At 39.0% G+C, this 22,538-nt stretch overlaps 1 protein-coding gene across 1 annotated transcript in view; it reads left to right on the top strand.

Moving 5' to 3' along the window:
• The first annotated feature begins 246 nt into the window (after positions 1-246).
• The window catches only part of Rspo3 (R-spondin 3), an 82,762-nt gene continuing 60,470 nt past the window's right edge, over positions 247-22,538 (top strand). Inside the window, exon 1 of the mRNA NM_028351.3 lies at positions 247-882. Within this exon, the coding sequence (NP_082627.3) occupies positions 786-882 (97 nt within the window). The 5' untranslated portion in view covers positions 247-785. The remainder of the gene's footprint in view (positions 883-22,538) is intronic.

The following is a 22,538-nucleotide window of genomic DNA, read 5'->3' as shown; positions in this document are numbered from 1 at the left end:
AACCCTGCTCCCGTTCTCCCGCCGTCTTTGCTGAGTCCAGAGATGCTCCGCCACAGACCCGGGACCCCTTAGGCGCCTCTTCCCGTCCATCTGCCAAATCGCAACGCCTGTACTTTTCCAGCTCCCTCTTTCCCTCTTGAAATTGAAAGTTATTGAGGTCGCTCCGGGTTGTTGCTCCTCCCCGTCCCCGAGCTCCCCCCGCCCCCCGCAGCCATCCCGTCTCCCCCTCCCTCCTCCTCCTTCCCTATGGGGTGCTCCTAGCCCGGCCCAACACTGGAGCGGCTCCTGCTCAGAACGCCAGAAGCAGCTCGGGTCTCTCCAGCGCCCCTTGACCATGGCTGCGGTACCCACGGCGTCCGCTTCCCTGCGCTCCCGGGGTCCCTGCCACAGCCGCAGCCGCTGCAGCCTCTGAGCCCCAGGGGCCACTGCTCGCCTGGATTCCGCCCGCAGCCGCCGCTGCTGTGCAACCGAGGCTAACCTGCGGCCAGCCAGGAGGCTCCTGCAACCTTCGCTCGCGGCGATGACAGCCACCCCAGAGCAGCCGGCTGTGTTCGGACAATTTGAGAATGCAATTGTTGGTTTCCCGGTCCACCCGTCCCGCTTCGCTTGCCATCACAGCACGCCTGTTGGATCTCAGTGGAGAAGTCCCGCTGCTCTGGTTTTTCTACTCTTCGTATAGACTCGCCTAACACCTACATACATATTTTTCTTTAAAAAAAAACATTAAATATAACTAACAGTGAAAAGAAAAAGGAGAGAAAAAAGGGAAACATTACAGGGTTACTATGCACTTGCGACTGATTTCTTGTTTTTTTATCATTTTGAACTTTATGGAATACATTGGCAGCCAAAACGCCTCCCGAGGAAGGCGCCAGCGAAGAAGTAAGTTTGGGGTTTTCTTTTTTTTTGGGGGGGGGAGTGGGAGAGGAGGGGGTATTGTTGTTGTTTGTTTTTGTTGTTGTTGTTTTGGTTTTGCTTTGCGTTATGTCTTTGCTCCCTTCCACCACATTCACCTGTCAGCTGGTTTTGCCTGCCCAGACCCAGCTGCTGGAGGAAACAGTCTTTTCAACCTACACCCTATGCCTCCCACAGGAGATAGCAACTCGGGGCACTGGCTCTTCTACTCCAGTACACAAACCAGTACTGGAGTCGGTGCACCCGGTGCTAGTCTGCCCCCCCCCCCCCCCCCCCCCCCCTGTAAATCAGGATCTGGAAATCTTTCTTTCTTTCCTAGATTCGCTGTAGGGATTTGTGCTTTCCTTTGAGGCTCCGACGGAGGCCTAGAGCCCCAGGCAGTTGGGTCTCCCTGCCTTTGGGTTGTTTGATAATGGCAGGCAAGGAGACTGGGATCATCCCAAATTCCCGCCTGGCTCCGGGAACCTTGGCTGCCCCTCCCCCTAGGTTGTTTTATGGTAGTCTAGTCAATCAACCTGGGGCGGGCCCAAGGGACAGTGAGCAAGCTCCCGCGCTGCAGCTTCCCACGAAGCGCACGAGTGGAGTGGCGCTGAGGCGCCAGGGCTTCCACGACTGTCTGCTGAGTTGCCCCATGTCCCATCCTCTGGGGTTGGAAGTCAGAGGAACTCCAGAGGTTCCGAACTTCAGTCACTTTCACGCCTTGCCTGTCCCCACGTGAATGCTCTGGCCACCTCAGACTCTTTAAAGGGGGTCCCCTGAGACAGGCGCATACTGAGAGTCGGGTTCCCCCAGCACATCTCCTCTCTGCTCTTCAGTCTATTACACAGGAGAGTATTATGTCCTGGCTGTGTGAAACTGTGCCTTTGCTGGAATTAAATGGATGCCTCAGGGCAGCCTCCACCTAAATTGGTGCAAGGCATGCCCGCATCTTTCAGAGATTCGGGAACAGATGTAAGGGTGGTTTCTCTTTTTGTTCCCGGGTGGCCCAGCACGCTGTTGTCAGTGCCCGCAAAGGTTGTCCTTTCGAAGAGCTAAGGACAACCCTGACTCTACCGAGGGCTCTTGGCCCCCCTGGGGTAGTTACTAAGGAAAACTAACAGAAAAAAACCAGTAAAGCAATTGCTTTGGTAGCTTGGATCTGGGGGGTTGTTCAGCCCATGACCTTGTCTGGTTCCCAGATGAGATCTCTTTCCCAAGTGTCCAGCCCACAAAACCCTTGAGGCAGGGATGTTGGTAGCTCTTAGGACACAGGACCACTTGTGTGGGGTGGAAATTTAGCAATCTCCTCTCTCCACTGTTTGTCTCTGTCCTGGCCCAGGACGTGAGGGTCCCCTGAAAGCTCCCTTTGTACCTCTAGCCCAAGCCAGACAAAGTTTGATTCACCTGAAAATTGCCTTTAAAAATCGTGGCTGGGCGGGAATACCAGAAGCTTGGAGTCCGAGTTGGCCCTATTGCCTCTAGGATCGCTTCTCAGCGCAGGAGAGCCTAAACTAAACATGTCAGGGCATCCGATTTATTATTCTTGGCCTCTGAGTGGTTTGTATTCTTTGGAACCCTCCCACCCACTCTATCGCTCAGGCCCTGCTGCTGCGGTATACTGAAGCGGCAGCCTGGGGGGCCACATCGCCACTCCTGGCCAGCTTGGTCCGCTGGGCACTGAGTTTCGGGGCCAGTGAGGAAAGCGAAGCTAGGAAGAACACGGCTGTTTGCCCCGCATAGCTCATGCCAATAGGCTTATCCCAGTCTACTCCATTCTGTAGTGTCCCGGACCCCGGAGCTACACACTTGCCGGGGTGGGGCAGGGTCCTGTGTCTCAGCATCACTGGTACCTGAGTTTTTGGTTGGGTGCGGGGGCTTCTGTTTCTGAAAGAAATAAAAGAAAGCAAAGAAAGTTTGTTATGCGTTCGTTCCCATCTCTACACCCCAAAGGACCAGAGTGGGGAAACTCAGAATGCGCACATCTGGGCTGGAACTAGGGCGATGATTTGTGAAGTCTAAAAGAGACTGCTTTTCTCTCTTCCTGTATCATCTCAAAGCCAAGTCAAAGGCGCCCTCTCGTTGTGTTGCGGGGTTAAGAAACAAAATAAATGGAATTGAGCTGGAATTTCAGTGATTCTATGGTAATGGGTCTGGAAAAGAGGTCTCTCCTGCTGCACTCTTGGTGCGGCTGCTCTTGAGTCGGCTTTTGCGGCTCGGTTGCTCCTGCAATCTTGGGAGAGGGGCGACCCCTTGCGTCCTCCGAGAAGACAGAAGAAAGATTTGGCAGGCGCAGCATAGCTTTTTGCAGTAAGGATCCTTGTTAAATGTCCAGAAACTTGAAATTAATGCAGCAGGTTTATAAAATCACCTGGACCGTGTTTTTAAAAACTACCTGAATAAAAATCTCCTTAATAGTAACTGGGACTATTTTTATAATGAATAATAAGGCAGTAGTCAAATTATTTTAAAACTGGCCAGACATTTCTCTTTTTCCACCATAAGGAAACTTAAGAGAGCAATTGGGAGTATCACGTTTGCTTTGTAGTAATAGCGTCATTTTCTTAAAGGTTTAGAAACATCACTAATGAGAGAGGTAGAAAATTAAGGTTAAAAATAAAAGACTCCTAAAGTCTTTTTTTCTTTTTAATGTGGTCTCTTAAATATCTTAGTACCAAAGGTCCTTACTAGCAAAGATTGTCATTTACGGTGTTAAACATGTTCAGATATAAAGCGTCATGTGAATATTCTTGTGTTTCTCTACAATAATCAATATTCTATTGATCTTCACAAACCAATGATCCTAATTATTACAGTCTACGATTTTCTCTATAAAATATGCAATGCTTTAAAACAGAAGTCTTATACTTTTTAAAATGTCTCTGTAGTTATGGTGCATAAACACATGATTGTACTGATTTTGATTGATATACAGTACCTAGAGATGACAAAATAAATTTCTTCAAGATAAAAACGTAAAGAAAGCATTTACTCACTCCAGAAAGTCATCATTCAGCAAGATTTTTAGCAGCAAGCTCTAGCTTTGGACACTGGACATTAATTTACAAAGCCTAAACTCTTTCTTTGATCTCATTTCCAGCTCAGCCTTTGAAGTTTTGTAAAGGCAACCTTTGAATTTTGTGTTGCATGTTAGTAGCATTTAAACATCATTTTTATCATAGCAATCATAATTCTTTCCTAATGCATCACATTTTTACCTGGATTATTTATGTGGGGTCAGAAACCTTCACTTGAAGTGTAGAAACTGGTACTACAGCATCTCCCTTCTGGAGAGAAGGGGGGTCTAAGAAACAGGACCTTACTAGCCAGCTAGATAGCCAGTCAATGAAATTTGTCTTCTCATATAAACGTTCCTGCCTTTTATGTATTTATACTATGCGCTGAACCTGCCATAGAGAGGATATCAGGCTAATGAAATAATTTACTTGATGATCTCCAGAATTCCATTTTCCCAATATGTTTAGAGACTAGGCTATTGTGCATAACTGGTCATCTTTATAAGTGTTGTTGCGATGATGCTGACAAATGACGAATCTGACTAGAGTGTTTTCTCATCATACTTCATTATTTGATTATCCAGAAGCCTCCCTAGGATGATTCTGCCCCCGAGGGCATTTCCTCTCTGCAAGAGGGTATTAGGTACAATGTTCTTTAATTGTGGGCATCTATTAACTTCATCTTAGTTTTTCAGATTTTTAGATCATTCGTGTTTTAGAAATTCATTATATGCCTACCAATTAAAATACAGCTACTACAATCTGCAGAGAGGGGTGAAAAGAATCAAAAGTACAACAAAAATAATCACACTAATAATATATTTATCGGAACTGATTACTTCCTATGATGGTGTAGGGATGTTGACATATGTAAGCTTTTCTGATCTCTTGGTGATTTTATTGCTGATCCTGGTAATCATGTTAACAGATAAAATAAAAAAAAACACTGTTAAATTGAAATATTAATGTAATGTTTTATTTGGAGATTTGGAACAATGCCCTGTTTCGTTTCTTGCCTACATTTGCCACCTGCATGCCTTAGTCTTAAGAACAACAGTTCAAGAGAGATCTGACCAAGAACTGTTGGAGAAAGTGCCTTCTATGGCGTATCACATGGTATGAATGCAAATCAAAGATAAATTCAATTTCCTAGGAAATGGTGGCACATGAAAATACAAACAAAGTGCATTTCCCTTTCTGAGCTCTAACTAAAGCATCTTTGAGCTAGGAAGTTTTTTTTTCCCAAAATATTTTGTTGTTACTCTATTTTAAATCTTTATTTTCTGCTCCAGCAGAAAGATTTTACTAAATGCCTTAAAAAAATGGTGCCTTAGCCCAACTCCTTCTAAGCATTGATAAAAGAACAAGTGAAAAGAATTTACCACAGTAATTTCAACTTTCCTTTGAACATGCAGTATTGAATATGAACAGTATTTTAAATTTTACATAGATGGACTATTTCTCCAATGAAAGAGTTCCCCGGGTTTTAATGTTCAACAAATTAGGTTTCCAGAAAGCAAAATTACAACATGCAGTAAAATTTGATTTTTAAGTTGTTATAGAAAAACCTTTGCTACATTACTACAAAATGACTTTAATAGACATTTGATTCTTTTAGATTATTTGAACCTGTGTAGGTATCTCCAGATTGTTACTAAATGTCTAAAAATATTTTCTAGTTAAATGCCAAATCATTTAAATATGTGTAGTGCTTTTCATTCTTCATAACAAAGCATTTCAGAACCTTATCTAAATATATAATACTAAAACATTACTCTGAAATTACATAAACTTTCAAAAATACAACAATTACAGATGCTCTAATTCCCTATTTTTCTCTTATCTCTCTTTAAACACTCAAGTTGGGATTTTCCTGACCTCTTCCTCTTCCTCACTATTGAGTCATTCACCTATTCCCACTCACCACAAAGGCTATCCCAGGCTTTCAGTGAATTCCTGAAATGCCAGCACAGTGCATATTGTGTTTCATGAAATGTAAGAATCAACTTCAGTTACCGTTAGAAAAATATCATTACGTTTTGAAAATATAGCAGGAGTCAGTCATTACAGTGTGTGGCAATTGTATTTGACTTGATGAGGGCACTTTCCTCTTCTTATAAGACATTGTTTAGAGGTGCTATTTACAAAGCAATAATTTGAAATATATTGACTCATAAGTTAGGTAGATTTTTTTTCTTGTCTTTTATTTTGTTGGAAAATACAGACAGCTTTCTTTGATATATTTTTTAAAAGCTTACAATAAGTAGATCATATTTAAAATTACCATCTATTGAGTCTTCTAGTAGATTTGAAAAGCTTTGCAATTACACATCAATAAAATACATGAATATAAAATATAAATATGAATATGAGGAACATACTGGAGATGGTTTGTTTTTCTATTACACCCACTCATATCTTTTCATTCAGAAGGCTGACTAGCATTCTGATTAAACTGTTCATAAAGCAATACTAAAAGACAATGGAATTGTAACCCATTATTCAAAGGTTAGAGTTGGTCAAGGACACTATAGTTGGTGAGGAATAGCTGGGTGCCACTGATGATAAAAACTCCCATTTTTCCACCTGAAAATCTTCAACCACGTGACACTTAGATAAAATATCTGAAATCATCTCCTATGTGAAGAGTGCTCATTGACAAACCATGCGGTTACAGTGCCTCTGCTTTGGTAAAATCATCTCTTCCTTAACTATAAGGGCAGCATGAGATGCAGTTACCATTTGTTAACACTAAACGTTGGGCATTCTTTAAAAGAAACTTAGTGGTACCAAACAACCTTCTCACTCAGTTATATAGATGGATAATTATAACTGTTACAGTATGTAACGGGTTGCAATTTCTTTACAATTCAGGCAGGTTCATCTTGTCCCCAGCTTTGGAATCCTTGGAGTTGATTCAGAGTGGCAAGCAGAGAAAGGCTTCGGTTTCCCTGTCCTGACAAGTGCTTAGAGATGGCCTTTGAAGATAAGGAAAAATTAGCTTTGTTAATTTACTTTTAAGGACAAAAAGCCTACATTATAACACTGGATGATAGAGCCAAATAATATTGTAGACTACTCCTTTTGATGAAATAGATAGTTCTGGGCACTTCATTTAGTAGGAAGAAGAAGAAGACCATATTTGGCATCAATTTAGGAGCATAAGGATTCAGATGTTGGTCAATGGAAAAATGATGCAAAGGCAGACAAAAATGAGACAAGTAGGTTTGGTAAGGAATTTATTTTGCTTTTGAACTATCTTTAGTGAGGAGCTAGGTAGACACTTAGGACTTGAGCCCCAGCTTCAGAATGTACCAATGGCTGAAGTCAAGGACGGCAGTATCATTCATTAAAGAGGATGGCTGGACACAGGAGAATAAAATTGCGGGATGCTTTCTTTTATTTATCAAAAGTGTTTGCATTGCTAGCCTCAAGACTGCTTCATGTAGTGTCAGTGAGATTACATTAAATTGCTTTCCTCATTCTAAATGCTCTAATGTAGTATTTCCAACTGTGGTTTCTCTTTTATTATAGTACTTTCTGTTATGTAAGAGAATGGTGGCTGTTGTCGTGAATGCTAGTTCCAAACTGCCAAATCCTGTGATGAAGATAAGGCTTGGAACCTTTTCTACCTATATTACTTTGCCACAGGTCATAAGAAGACTTGAAAGATTTTATAGTAATGGAAGATATATTTGTATAAGGTATTGAATGTTTTTGAACCACAGTATTGGACCTTGCATCCCATAGTGGCATTGCTACTTTCAAGTAGATTTCTCAATGAACATGTGCTAATTTCAGGATGGGATAAAATCTGAAGGCATCTAGTTAGCTCATCTACTTTGAGCAACATCCCTAATGCATATTTGATCAGCTATCATAACAGTCAGGTTCGTGGTTTCTCACTGGCTCCTTCTATTAATTCTGAGGCTTCGTAGCAAAGGGAGTATATTTTCCCGGTATTTTAAGAACTTGGCAGAAGTATGAGTTTAATTTAGCTTACCTTTGAACTCCTTTCTAAAATTAATGTGTATATTCACTCCCCAAAATTGTTTCTAGAAATATGCTCCTGAGCATAGTTGTAACTGTATCTCAATAGAAAGTGCACTCCCGAAAGTGACTGGTATCACAGCCCTCGTTTTATCACTATATAATAAAAACGACTACCGCAGAATGTAGAGTACCAGAATCCATGAGCTTGTTTTACATCACCAGCTCCCTGTAAGAAAAAAGATTACCACTTCTCACAGCTACAAAGAAACCTTACAACTAAAGAGTATAATCACCTTGACAAAAGCTGTCATATACACACAGAGCATGTGTCATTCCAATAGAGAGGTGGTAAACTAATATGTCCTAAGTATGTTAAATACCTCCTGACAAAGGACAGCTTTATAACTGTCAAGGCCACTGCTGCATTGTATATATTTTCTTTAATACACAATTGCATTTCTCTATTAAAGTGAATATTATGGTAACAATAAATAAATTCCTTACATAATAACTTCTCACCTCTCAGTAGAAACCTGTTCCTTGAATATGTCCACAAAATAGCCTCATTTAACTGTCACATCCTTTCTAGATGGAATATAAACTTTCATTTTACCCATATCTTATCATTTATTATTTACTCTGTTATCAGAGAGATGATACTCAGTTCCTAGTTTGCAGGTCAGGTTTAACTTCAAAGCCGGCACTTTGGAGAGTCTCCCTCTTCCCACTCCAGCACATTGGGCACACAAGACGTTGTGTTTTCAATCCCACTTTAGACTTTCGTAATCCCATAGCTTCCCTTTGTCCTCTTCCTTCTAACCTTCCCAACAGACAGTTTCTAAACAAAGTTGTAGATCTTTATTTTTTTATCACAAGCACTAAAATCACACAATTTATTTGATATGTTCTAAAATCCTTCTCCCCAAGTATGTCTTTACGTATTCAAGACAAGATTTATTTAGGCATGAAAGTTTGGGCAAAACTATAATTCTGGAGTTAAATGTCAAAAGCCTTGTAGATAATTTACAATCACAATTGGCATTGCCCTGAATTTTTTTTTTTTTTACCCAGAAAGCTATCTTTATGATGTTTCATACAATCTATTATTTATATTACTTTCACCATGAACATTAATAATAACCTCCACTCTGAATTTTTGCTTTATGGGACGAGATACAGGGGTTGCTGATGCTGAGTTCATACCTGGAGATCTTTAAAAATAAAAACAAGACAAAATGACGTAATCTCTGGAAATAGGCCTCAGAGAGTCTTATTTTTAAACCTAGTCTGATGACTCTAAAACACAGCTGAAAATGATATACTGTCAGACCCTTAATTCAAGAATAGCCTTTACAGCTGAGTAACTGTTGAAGACGATACTAGTTTTATGAGTGTGTGACAGAGAAAATAAACCTGTGTGAAGCATGATAAGGGATGAGGCATGTACCATCGGAACAGCAGAAAACCATCTCTGTGCACACACGGTGTTGTTTTCCATAGGAAACTGATAAACTCAAAACACTGACTGTTGGTTGCAAGCAGGACTATCTGAGAGAGAATCAATCACTTCATTCTAAAAAAAGGGGGGAGCCAAGTGCCTGCAGGAAGGCCTGATAGTGACCTTACCAGATGCTGGATCCCTGCAACATTGTCTTTGGGAGAAGGTGATTGCACCGCTGTAGTAGGAGAGACAGTCAACAGAGCAATTGTAGAAGCAAAATGAGGTATAAGTCACACTCAAACTGTGTTCCAAAGCTACTTAATAATGAACAACTGCTGGTTTGGGATTTTTGTTTTGTTTTGTTTTGTTTTGTTTTGTTTTGTTTTGTTTTTAGTTCTTACCCCTCCTTGATGTCAGGAAAATCTTAATGGGGAGGCAACTGCCTAACAAGATGTAAACATTCCTTTCTTTTATGGTCTCTGACTAGCTTGGATTGACTATGGTGATCACTATCACAGCTATAAATAGCACGGGCTACACTTTATCCAATGGATGGAGTTTTGTGGAAGATCATGAATTTGCAGACGCCCTTATTTCACTCATCCTCTGCTATTCTCTAAGCTGTTGTCTTCATTAACTCTTATTTATTATTCTTTTCTAGTCCATGCAGAAATTTCAAACCTTGCCATAAATTAAGGAAAGCTCCATGTACAAACGAGGTGGAAGTCTGGGCTTCCTGTCAGATTTCACTGTGCTTGTTAAGGGGGCTCTTTGGGAAAATTTGGGTTGCAATGAGTCACTAGGCCAAACCCAATAACCACAATTGCCAGAAGTAATTAGCCTGAAGAAAGCCAGGCTTCTTGGGAGGAGGGTCATCATAGCATGCTTGAGACATTGCTGCGTGGTCAGACCTAGTTACTTGTCCCTAAGGATTGGGAGCAATCATAAGCTACAGAAAGCAGGAAATCCACAGAAAACAATGCTTTTCCACCAACTTTCTTCTCAATAGGTTATTCACCCTAAGCATGCACAGATGAAAATATATCATAAGCACTGCCGGAGGCACTGTGCACGTTACAGTCCCCATAAGCGACCTGTCTGTCTTCAAGAGTCAAAACCACACCTGTCACTACCTCAGGTCTGCTCCTCCTTTCCTGCACAGATTAAAAGAGCCCCAGCAATTCAGTCTTTGTGAAAGAATTATCTGGGGGAGGGGGGGAGAACGGAAAGAGAAAGAAAGAAATCCTCGTAAATATTCTTAGGTCAATTTAGACATAATATTAGTGAAAGGACAATTATCTATAAGAAAATGGTAACCCATTATTGCAAGACGGGAATGCTAAGATATGCACCTAGAAAAGGGCTAAGGGCAAATCTAGAATTCCTTGTACTAAAATTAAACTCTTTTCGAAACCTAATATCAAAGCCAGTAGCTACACATGATCAAGAAAGAAGTGTGGCTGTCCTTTGAAAGTTTCAGTATAAGAAACAAAAAGATCGTTAAGTGTTTCCATTCAAGAAGCACAGATGGATCTATACTCAATAATCCAGAGACAACTTGGCTTTGAACCCTCTGTCTTTGCCTGGAATACTCAGTGGCTACCACCTCATACAATAGAACTTTAACTGAACAAAACCTCAAAGCTTCCAAGACTCGTTGTCCTCAAATTTTCAAATTTTTTCCTAATTTGCAATGACTTTCATTCTATCCCTTTACTACTTTGGCCTCAGGTTACTACTAGATCTTTGTTTAAACATATGGAATCAAAAGTCAAAAGTCAAATATTTTAAATATACAAATTCATTTGCTTGTCAGATTTATTTTTTATTTTTATTTTTTGCAACTGGCAATCTCCAGGTCTCTTGGCAGATGCATTCTGTCCTTATATATAATATGTATGCGTCCTTGTAATGAGGTGCGGTGAACTGCTTGTTATTTTGACCAATATAGGAAAACCATACATTCCATTGCATTTGGTTTGCATTTGACAGTAATCTGGAAATAGAAACATCCAGTCTTTCTTTCCCAGTTGGGTTACAAAGGTGCTTTTAATGATTCCCACGACTCCAGCCATCTTCAGCATTCAGAGACACACTGAGAACCATGTGTCAATGACTTTGATATACTGTTAGTGATCTAAAGGAAATGTGACTAATTCTGAAGATCCTCATGAAACAGTTCTGAGCCAAAGACCTTAATTTAAAGCTTACTGGGGGGAGAAGTGATACAGCGCAGTACAAACCTGTTGCATTTAGGTTGGTATTTATCTCAGTGGATGGGAGTCTGCTCCCAGCATATAAAGCTTGCATACTGATTCCAGGTAGCAACTGACTTTAGAAGCATTGCTCAGAATAAGTTTGAAAGTTTAATGTTTCAACATACTTACTTCTACACGTGTCTTTCTTTGTGGACAATTTATTGAGTCTCCAAAAACGATGTGTTTTCTCTTCTCTAAACCTGGAACCAATGGTCATTTTTACAAGAGCAATAAACTAAAGTGGTTCTTCAAATATCTTACTTGACTTGCTTTTCATAACTGAAGTATCCTCTGTTAATATAAATGCTTCAATTCTAGCAGGAAGCTCCCTAAAATTCAGAGCTGCTTAAAATTATATGACCAGAAATCCCCTTTCTCCCCCTCTACCCGTCCTCTCCTTCTGGGAATATACCAGCGGTTTCTCACCATTCATTCTGACAACTGTTCTGGTGTAAATATTTAAAGAAATCCTTTCCATTAGAGATTAAACAAAGGATAAGTAATTGCTCTGCAATGATAGATCTTTATTAATGTTTGCAATAGCAGATCTTATGTCATCCGATCCATAGACGCTGACACCCTCAGGAAGGAGCAAAGGAAAAGGAGCCAAGACAGGAATTACAATATACTGTATGCAATCCCAACTGCAAAATACTGATTTTCATTTATCCTTCCAAGGCTTATGTTTAAATAATGCACATAGTGTAGAGAAAAATGAATTTGTTAAAGTTGGAAATACCAAAAATGAGTGACCAGTGATTAAACTGACTGAAAAGGTAGAGGCAAATTACAAATCTGTGTATCACTTAAACAGCCCCTTGCCATTTCCTAATGTGCTCATCAGACTTAAGCAACATGTGTGAGATCTGCACTGACATAAGCTCTGGTTCCTCTATTATTGCTCAAGAATTAGCATTAAAAAGGGTAAAGGCTGACCTCTCCTGCTTATATCCAATATCAGTTGTTAAAAGAGTGTCACTCTCAGTTTGGAGAAGCAAGCTTCCAGTATTGTCTTTCTGCATTTCTTGTCCACACAGATTTTCATGTAATAGTACACACCGGCTTCCATCAGCATCAGGGGGATTGGTTACAGAGTCCAGACCTCAGGTGCTCAGCTCTCTTATGGAATCAGAGGGTGGTATATATGGCTCATACATATCCCCCGGCATATTTAAATTATCTCTTAATGACCCATATTACTTAATACTTATAACTAGTTCTTACGATGCATCGTTTAGAGGAGAATAATAAAGAAAAAGGCTAGGCAAGTTTCGCACCGACACAAGTTTTTGAAAAATTTATTTGAAGTTCTCAGTAGACCATATATTTTCATGGATGCAGAGGCATAAGTAGATTAGTAGGTTAGGCATAACATAGCTAAGCAATTTAAACTATAAAGAACGTCACGGGTTGAATGTCAGATTATCAATGATCTTATAATGTGGGCTGGAAAATAAGCACATGCCTTGGAAAACATGTTTGTCCTTCCTTTGATGACACTAAAATATAAGAGTTTGTATATTTGAATTCAGCTTAATCATTGTCAATTCACAACCTAAGAGTTATTGTTGCTCTATGATTTTTTTCTTTATAAAGTAGGATTTTGAAGAAATTTACATTAATATTATTTCTTATAAAAATTATAGAACTCAGATGTGCAGGTGCACATTTGTAATTGCAAAACTCAGGAAACTACAGCAGATAATTTTCTGTGAGTTCAAGGTTAACCTAACAACTGTCTCAGCATCTATACTGAGTTTGTTTCTTCCTTGTCTTTGATGTGAAGTGTACAGTATTTACTAGACTAGTTCACGTTTGAATCCTGGTTCTATAGCATTATTTGGTAACGAAAATAATAAACAGGATCTGTGTGATACAAATGGAAACCTCATAAACTTCATTGTAAGAGACTCGTGCCTTTTGACTGCCCTTCTCAAAACCTGTGTTTTCTTGAGTTTTGACTACAGTAAGAGAAGACTCAGAGGAAGGAGGCAAAGAAGTTTGATTTCTAATTGATAGACATAGTTTCACAAATCATTTAGTCTGTGATTACGTTGTAGCCACTGTAAAGCAGGTCTAGTACTTCTTCATTTGCTTGAGAGTAGGCTACTGACCTTAAGTCCCTTCAAGAGTGACATCAAAGAGTTTGTTTGTTTGTTTTTTGTTTTTGCTTTCTCAGCACTTGCTCTAATCACAAAGTTATCTTTCAAAGTTTCATAGATATGGAGTTAGGGCTTCAATTTACAAATATGTATTTCTTTGTATTTTTAGACTACATTTTAAGAAGATAAGCAGAAACAAATCTATTGGGGAATAGTACAGGGAAAAATAAAACTCAACTTAGTCCTCATTAAAATACCATGCATTTCACAGAATAGCTCCTTATTTAAAATTTATCATGTTCCGCAGTAAATAAAGTGACTAAAACATACCAGAAAATTACTCTTGTTGTATTTTGACGATGTTAAAATATTGAGTTAAGAAGCCTGGTGTGTGTGTGTGTGTGTGTGTGTGTGTGTGTGTGTGTATAAAAGTAGAATGGTTAGGTACCATTTCTAAGCCATGACATGCACATTTTTTAGATATGTTTGAATAGAAATGGGAATGATATTTGCAATGAGTAAGTCTAAGTCTTATCCAGATATTTATCTGGAGAGCAGCATTGTGGAGATGAAGCACAAAGATGGGAGGAAGCGCAGACTAAAACAGTGGAATTTATGAGGCCTTTCAGCATTTTCTTGTCTTACAATTTATGGCCAATGAATAGGAGTCATCACTTAGTGTGACCTTTGTGACAATCACAGGAAGTATGTTATGCGTACTGTAAACGTAGTTGGCATTGTTAGGTAAAGCTTGTAATGGAGTGGCATAGTTTGGCTGAGCAAATTTCCATTTTGGGTGCACTGATTAATTTCTAGAGCTGAACTTTCACACTCCTTCATTAACTGGAATTGCTTTTACCAAACAAACACTAAAATATTTTATGTTTAAAAATTGTGCATTTTTGTTCATCAATCCAAGGCATTTCTCAAACCTTTTATGGTAACCCACCCCTTGATCACTACATGAAACATAAAACCAGATTTACTTAAAGCCCTAGCTTGGCAAATGCACATCAACATGCTATTTGGATGTCTACTGTAAGTTTGTTGATGAGCTTTCTAACACCAGATTATAGCTTTAAAGAGGTTCTTTCCTAAAATATAAAGGCATGAAATCAATTTGTCTGAGATCTTTTCTATTGTAATTTACAATTAACTCATGAAGGATTTTAAGTAAAGAAACTTTTTGCATGTGTTATTTTGTGTTACCCCATGCAACAAATATATGATACATAGATAACCATCTGATAAGTAAAAAGTTGAAGGAGATCAAAAGAATACAGACATTAAAGAGGCAAAATTTAACCTAACAGCCTTCACTGTGACACTCTGCTTGTCATTAGGCCTACCAAAGAGGATAGTCCAGAGGCAGGGGAGGCTAAAGGAGGACATCCCTCATCTGTGGAGATGGGAATACTATTTTTGCTTCATTAGACAAAAGTCAGTCTGAGACAAGGAATAAACCTGGATAATTGGCAGGGTTGTTGCTGGGAAGTAAAAGGACATTACACTGTCTTATAGCAGAAGATCAATGAGATCAGAGCTGGCGTTTCTAAATGGTTATTCTGGTTGCTAATTGGCATCAGTGGTATTGGTGAGAAAGGAAAGTTATAAGCTCTGTTCCTTACAGACAACAATGTGTAGAAAAGGCAGATTGGAGGCAGGGTTCAATAGGGTTCCTGGATTTCTGATTTTAGGAACTAAATGGTGATAATTGTTGCTACAAACTTAATATCTTTGTTTAATTTGTAGCCCTTTTGAAGAGAACTACCTGTTCTTCCACTGTAGAAGTACTGCACATGCAGCAAATCATTTCCTTGCTGAATGGCAGCCCCTCTCAAGGTCACAATAGGCTACTTCCCTGATCTATCATTTATGATGAAGCACCATTTTTGAAAGCAGACGATTCTTACCAAATTATCAAACTTGTCATCAATTAGCAGCTTACCATTGAGAATGTTCTTATTTCTATCCTTGGGATGAAGGGCCTTCTAACTCTTTCTAGGCTGGTAAAGTACCACAGTGACATTGTCATCAGCAGCCTATTTCACTGTAGTTTGCATGATATATGGAGACTGTCACATCATTACCTGAGTTGCTCAATATACTTTTAAAATGGACAGAGCAGATTTAGCTACGTAATCTAACTAAATCCAGAGATATCATTTCTACAGTATTTTATTACAAGCCCAGTAAGCAGCAAAAAAACATATCATGAAAGAAGGGCGTTTACTTTTTCCCCAGTGCAAGTATGTGAGTTTTTCTACACTGCATAGATCCCCAAATATTTCCACTGAAATATTTCATAAATTCTTTGGGTTTGGCTTCAACATCATTTAGGCTAAGGGAAATATTTGTTGTATGTGAGATTTTTACTGGATGAGAAGAAATTTACTGGCAGATCATTAAGGTCCTGTTCAATCACATTCCCATCAGGGGAAGAAAGAACTATCTAGGCCATAGCACCATGTTAAAGGAAAAGAAGAAGAATATGGGGCTCTATATAGGAAGACAGTTTTAAATAAATATTTCTATACTTCCATAATAATGATTATGTATATAATCCATAGGTATAATTAATAAATACATGAATATTTATCAAATTAGGCATGTATGCTTTTATAACTTAGGAGTTAACAAGCTATGCAGATCTTAGTGTTCTCATTTGAAAATTTATGGAGAAGATTTATAAGACCCTATTAAATTCCATACTAGCAGCATCCTCATGAATCTTCTTATTGCATATGTACCTAGTAATTCTATTTACTTTCTCTCTCCCCATCTTTCCATTTATCTGAGTACTTTTCCTCCTAACTGATGACTAGAGCATGTAAATACCACAACAATCAGTAATTTGTCATGTCCTTATTTCTGTTGCAAAAAGCTTCTAACTTATATAGATGTAGTATTTTCTAGATAGAAAAACAGAAATAATTTCTTAAGCCATCATATGCTTCTTGAGCCAAAGACCAAGATTTATCACAATGCTATCTGCAGTTCTGGGAGACTACTATCAGCAATAGCTGAAACTCTTCATTTGGCAAAGATGTGATTCTCAAACCATGTGGTTAATCCACCCTTTGTGTCAGAGTCACCTGTAATGCTTCTTCAAAATAAAGATAATAAAGTCTACCTTTTCCATTCCCAAATCAAAATTTTTAGAAGTAGAACCTAATCATTTGAATTTTAGACACACCCTTGGGCCATAGAGACACAAATACAGACTATATGTTCTTATATGTGCACTGGAATGTTGGTAAGCTTGAAGACCTGAAAAGGATTTCAGATCCTTTTGGAACAGGAATTATAGGCAGTTTTATGGGGCTCAATATGAATTCTGGGAACTGAACTCAGGTACCCTGAAAGAACTTTATCTGCTTTTAACTACTGAGTCATCTCTTCAGCCTCACTGTTAATATTTTTATTATTCATCTCATCTGTCTCAGTCTGGTAAGGTCCATGTCTTTGGTGAGTTGTTAGCCCCACAGTCATTCCTTCCTGGATGTGTTAATGGGTCATCAGTAATACTCACAGTCTTTTTTTTTTTTTTTTTTTTTGTGGTCCTTACAAAGCAGCTTCTTTCTCTGGCTCTTAGTAAATTTCTGCCTCCCATGCAACCAAAGAAGTATTAGCATACACCCTCTTTCCATTCTTTAGTATTGGCTAAATCAACCAGCTATCTCAAATTCACACAGAAAGAGACAGACTGTGTGGTACAACAAATTATCTTCTACTTGTGGGTTCCTTTCTTTGCAACAGGGTCTCACTGTATATCCTGGCAGGCCTAGATTTGGTATATAGACCAGGCTGAGCTTAAACTCACAGAGGCCTACCAGCCTCTCCCTTGAAAGTGTAAAGATTAAGAAAGTGTAAGGATTAAGGAAGTGTAAGGATTAAACATGTTGACTGCCACACCCAACTAGACTTAGGATTTAATATTTTTTTTCTTTTACTAGTTCCTTGAGAATTTCACAAAGCATACCTTATTCATAGTCATCCCTCCTCACACTTCCTAAATCCATCACTCTCTCCCTACTCAACAAACTTGTTTGAGGACCTGCACTGTTAGGGAAGTTGATTTCCTGATCCAAGCAGCTGTCAATTGCCAACAGCTCCTTGGCTAGGGATAAGACTTCATGCCCACCTCCCATTTCCATGCTGGGATTTGGTCTGCCATGAGCCGCCTTGGGTATGCTGCTGCAATTACTGTGAGTTAATATGTGCAGGTGCCTTTCTGCATCTTGAGGACACGTTGTCTTGTATTCACCCACCACTTCTGCTTCTTTTATTCTTTCTGCCCCTCTTCCACAATGATCCCTAAGCCTTGGTAGAAGAGGATGTGATAGAGATGTACCATTTTAGTAACTTGGATACTTGTAGTTTTCCATGTTAATCACTGTATACTGCAAGTAGAAGGTTCTCTAATGAGAACTGAGAGATGCACTAATCTATATGTATAACAATAAGTCAAAAGAAGGTGGGTTAAAACTATGTCTATTTAGCAGAATAATAATAGTAAGTTCTTCCCTAGGCCTATGATTTATCTAGTCACAGGTTCTTGGTCCAACACTATTGTTATGTATGGAGTTTTTTTTTGTTTGTTTGTTTTTTGTTTTTTTTTTATTGTACAGCATAACTTAAATCACTCAGAAAGTTAGTTACTCCCATGGTGTTCCTGTCTCTACTACATCAGTGGATGCTTCTTTCCAAACCATTCATTTTTATAGCTCAGAAGAGTCATACTTTGGTAAGATGGATGATTATTTTGTATCTTCTAGTAACATGTAAAGCACCTTCTAGAACTATAAAGATTATCCTGTAAGGATGAAGCTTCCAAGTGAGTACCATCTTGATTTTTTCATGTTCTATCACTCAAGTACATTATCTCTTCAGCAATAGGGTCTTACTTTAAAGTTCTGGGGGGTAATTAATGTAGCATTGGTATTACAATATAGCAATAACATTATTCTATAATCTTTGATTGGAGTCTATGTGTTCTCAATTGTTAGCAACTCCAAAAAAGGGTATAGCTATTCCTGGCACGGTTTTTTGTTGTTGTTTTGTTTTTGTTGTTGTCGTCTCCTTTTGTTAGTTTCTGGTATCTCATAGGGGGCACTGTCATCCTGTCAAAAAGGGGCTCCATCATAACTTTGCATGTGTAATCTTTTATAGTGGTAGATAGCTTCCCATGTGACCTTTCCGAAGATCTTTAGTGTTATTCATGCCTCCCTCTCCCTTCTTCTAAACTGTTAAGTCACCTCAACCCCAATTTTACCTTTTTTGTTCCATTTATCCCTCCAAACCTTTATATTATTTTTCCTTTCCTTGAATAACCACAAATGCTGGCTTGGATGAGGGGGGTGGGAAACACTTATTCACTACTAATGGAGTACAAATTGGTGCAGCCACTCTGAAAATCAGTGTAGAAGGTCCCTAAAAGTCTGAAAATAGATCTATCACCTGTTTCACCATTGCTTTACTGTAATAACCAGTAAACGGAAATAGCCTAGATGTCCATCCATTAATGAATAAATAATGAAAATGTGACATATTTACACAATGGATTACTATTTAGCTGCTAAGAAAAGGAAAATTATGAAATTCACAGGTAAGTGAATGAAGGTGGATGCTGAGACCAATTCCTGAAAGACAAACATCACATCTATCACTTGTGGATCTTTGAAGTTTCAGATACTTGCATTGGATTTGTAATAAATACCCATGGAGGTCAAATTATTGCTAAGGAACAGTGGTGATAGTGTGGGGCTTCCAGGAATGGAAGATAGAAGGTAGTGGTGCTTAATGAATTTTTTAATGAGTGTCTATACAAACATTAGGTACTTTGCACAATGTCAACCTTCTCTCAGAATTTATCAAGTAGATGTTCCTGTACCACAAATAGACAACCTTAGCTTCAAAATGAGCAAGCAACATATGCCAAAATAAATAATCAGATTTTAACTATCTTGACACAGGTAATTTGTTTTACCCATCTTTTTGTGTTTGCTGGCTAGCAAGGATAAGGTGTTGAATAACCTGATTTTTAAATAAACACTTGGATTAAGAGATAAATGTCAGTAATTTAGCTAGAAAAAAAAAAGAAGAGAGACCTGGAATTCCAAACCAGACTGTGATCTGAGAGGCTGTACCCACCACTCTGTTGGCCTCCTCTGGGAAGTGTGCAGGGCTCCTTTCCAAATGAGGCTCCAATGCAGGGAGTGCATATCAAGGGTTGCAAAGCATCTTGCTCAGAAAGGTGCATCTACTCTTCTGTTTCACCAGTGGTTTCACGAATCTAGGAGAAATAGCCACTGATTTTTCTCTCTCAGAACTTTAGGTGTGACACATAAAGCCATGTATTTTTGTTTAATGGTATGCTTTCTATTTGCACATCTTCTTGTGCCTATTAAAACACCGCAAATCTCTGCCTGCTGTTTGCTTATGCTAAGGCTTCGGCCATCAGATATGCTACTTCAGCATGCTATGTGGCATGAAGATCCAAGTTTATTCACAATATAACAAAGTAGAGTTTGTTTTTTCGTACAGACTGAAGTTTGTTTCGTTCAAGAATGTGAGTTGGTAGTTATGGCTTCACACCCATGCAGGGTCAGTACCATTAAATGATCACATTTTCTGTTTATGTTGACTTCTAATTATTTCTCCCATTAAAAAAAAAATGGAAAGGTTCTGTTAGCCAAGCCAGAGCACATAATGATTCCCACTGTTGGATGAACACTGTTGGACCTGTCTCCTGAAAAAAAAAAAAAACGCTGTTATTTACCACCCACAAACTCATCAACAGTCCTGGCTCTCTGCAGGATCTGGATTCTCAGCCCTCTCCAACCCCTCTTGTCCTCTGTTCACCTCCATTGGGAACATGGCCACTTGGAGAAAGGGAACCTTCCCCTCCCTTAGAAACAGCTGGGAATGCTGACTCAGTACCATACATTTTAACCCAGAGCAGAGCGTGCTCACTTTGTAGTAGAGTTTCTATTTGTGGTTAAGGAAAAGTCCCTTCACTTTTGATCCTTCAGATGCCTTTGATACAGTTTCAGCATCATACTAAACCAGCAGATCAGACTGGCTGGGCACAAGGCAATTAATATGATTATTCCTACTAATCACATAGACTTTGAAATCCACCCATGGATTATTAATCTTTTAATGAATAAAATAACATATGGTGGAGATTCTTATGTAAGTCTTATTAGAATTGAAAGCCACAGTGTTAGTGGCCTGAATTACTAGTCATTTCAATTTGCATTACTAATGGGACGATTTAGAAAATGCAAGAAAGGACTATATGTAAGACTTTTATTAAGTTTTTATTCTTTAATGACCTCTTGTATGTTTCACAACTTTCCTTTTCTCTTTCTCTATCACAAGCCCCAGATATACTCCACTAAAAGAGGAATGAATATTTAAAAGCCCCAAGCAAATTAAAATTACTGCTGGTGGGAGATAGAAGGGAACAGAGGGGAAATGGAATGTTCTTATATTTAAAAAAAAAAAAAAAAGGAGACATATACACAGGCTCTTAAAGGGTTGGAATTTAAATGCAAATCCCCAAGTTTGTGCCTAGTTACATTTCCTCTAATATAAAAATTAATAAAAGAACATATTTTCTTGTCCAGATCCATAAGATTAAGAAAATGAAAGAGATGGCACTATCAGACCAAATGTTTACAAATGTTTACGAAGTACAGTCTACATGCATTTGATCTGTGACATCAGTCATTTAAGGCAGGTCTTTGGGGTCTGAGCCCACCCTCTTCTGACACACCACCTGTCAGTCACAGTGCTGGAGCCTCCTAGGTTCCTTTCACGCTGTTCCTTGTAGCCAGTTCCTACTCACTGCTGTCATCTCTGCACTTGGTAGACACTTCCTCGGTTGTTCAAGGATGGTTTCCAGGGTTTCTCCTTACCATCCAGGCTTCAAACAAAGAATAACTTCAAAATGTCTGATCTCATCACCATGTTTACAGTAGCACCTCTAAGTGATTCTATGTGTATTCACCTGAGACCAGGACAATGTGTATTTATCTAACTCTCTATTATATAACTACCAGCAGGTTAACATAGTGACACAAAGAGCTAAAGAACCTTTACCCATGTATCCTCTGTATCATACAACACAAGGAGTTCTTACTTTTCTTTAACTAAAACATTAATTTATAGCCTTTTTGCTGCATCGATGTATAATGTTTCCATTCATCTCCAAGCTTACTTCTAACTAGCAAGTATTTCTATCTTGATCCTGCTATCATGGTGTAGGGGTGTAAAACAGTGTTGAGGCTGGAAAGATAAATTGGTAGTTAAGAGAGGCCATTCAAACATGACAACCAGACTTCAGATTCCAGAGTCAATGAAGATGCTGAGTGGATGTTGTATCTGCCTGCAATTAGAAGACCAGTTCTCAACAAGTAGGTGGTGACCGTCTGAGGGCACTGAAGGACTCTTTCATAGGGGTCACCTAAGACCATCAGAAAACACAAATATTTACATTAGGATTCATTAACAGTAGCAAAATCACAGTTATGAAGTAACAAGGAAAATAATTTTATGCTTGAGCAGTGGGGGTGGACCACAACATGAGGAACTGTATTAAAGACTAGCAGCATTGGGAAGGTTAAGAACCACTACCCCGGTGCCCTTGACTGCAGAGACAGAAGATCCCTAATGACAGCTGGCCAGTGAAACCAAATCTGGGAACTCCAAATTTGATTGAGGGATCCTATCTCATTGAATAAGGTGAAAGCAACTAACATGAGATTCCCCATACCAACTGCAGGTCTCCATATGTACACCCCCCCCCCCAACACACACACACAAACTC

The sequence above is a fragment of the Mus musculus genome, chromosome 10 (assembly GCF_000001635.26).
Source record: "Mus musculus strain C57BL/6J chromosome 10, GRCm38.p6 C57BL/6J".
NCBI lineage: Eukaryota > Metazoa > Chordata > Mammalia > Rodentia > Muridae > Mus > Mus musculus.
Note: the sequence above shows the minus strand (reverse complement) of the source record. Positions and strands in the feature narration are given on the sequence as shown.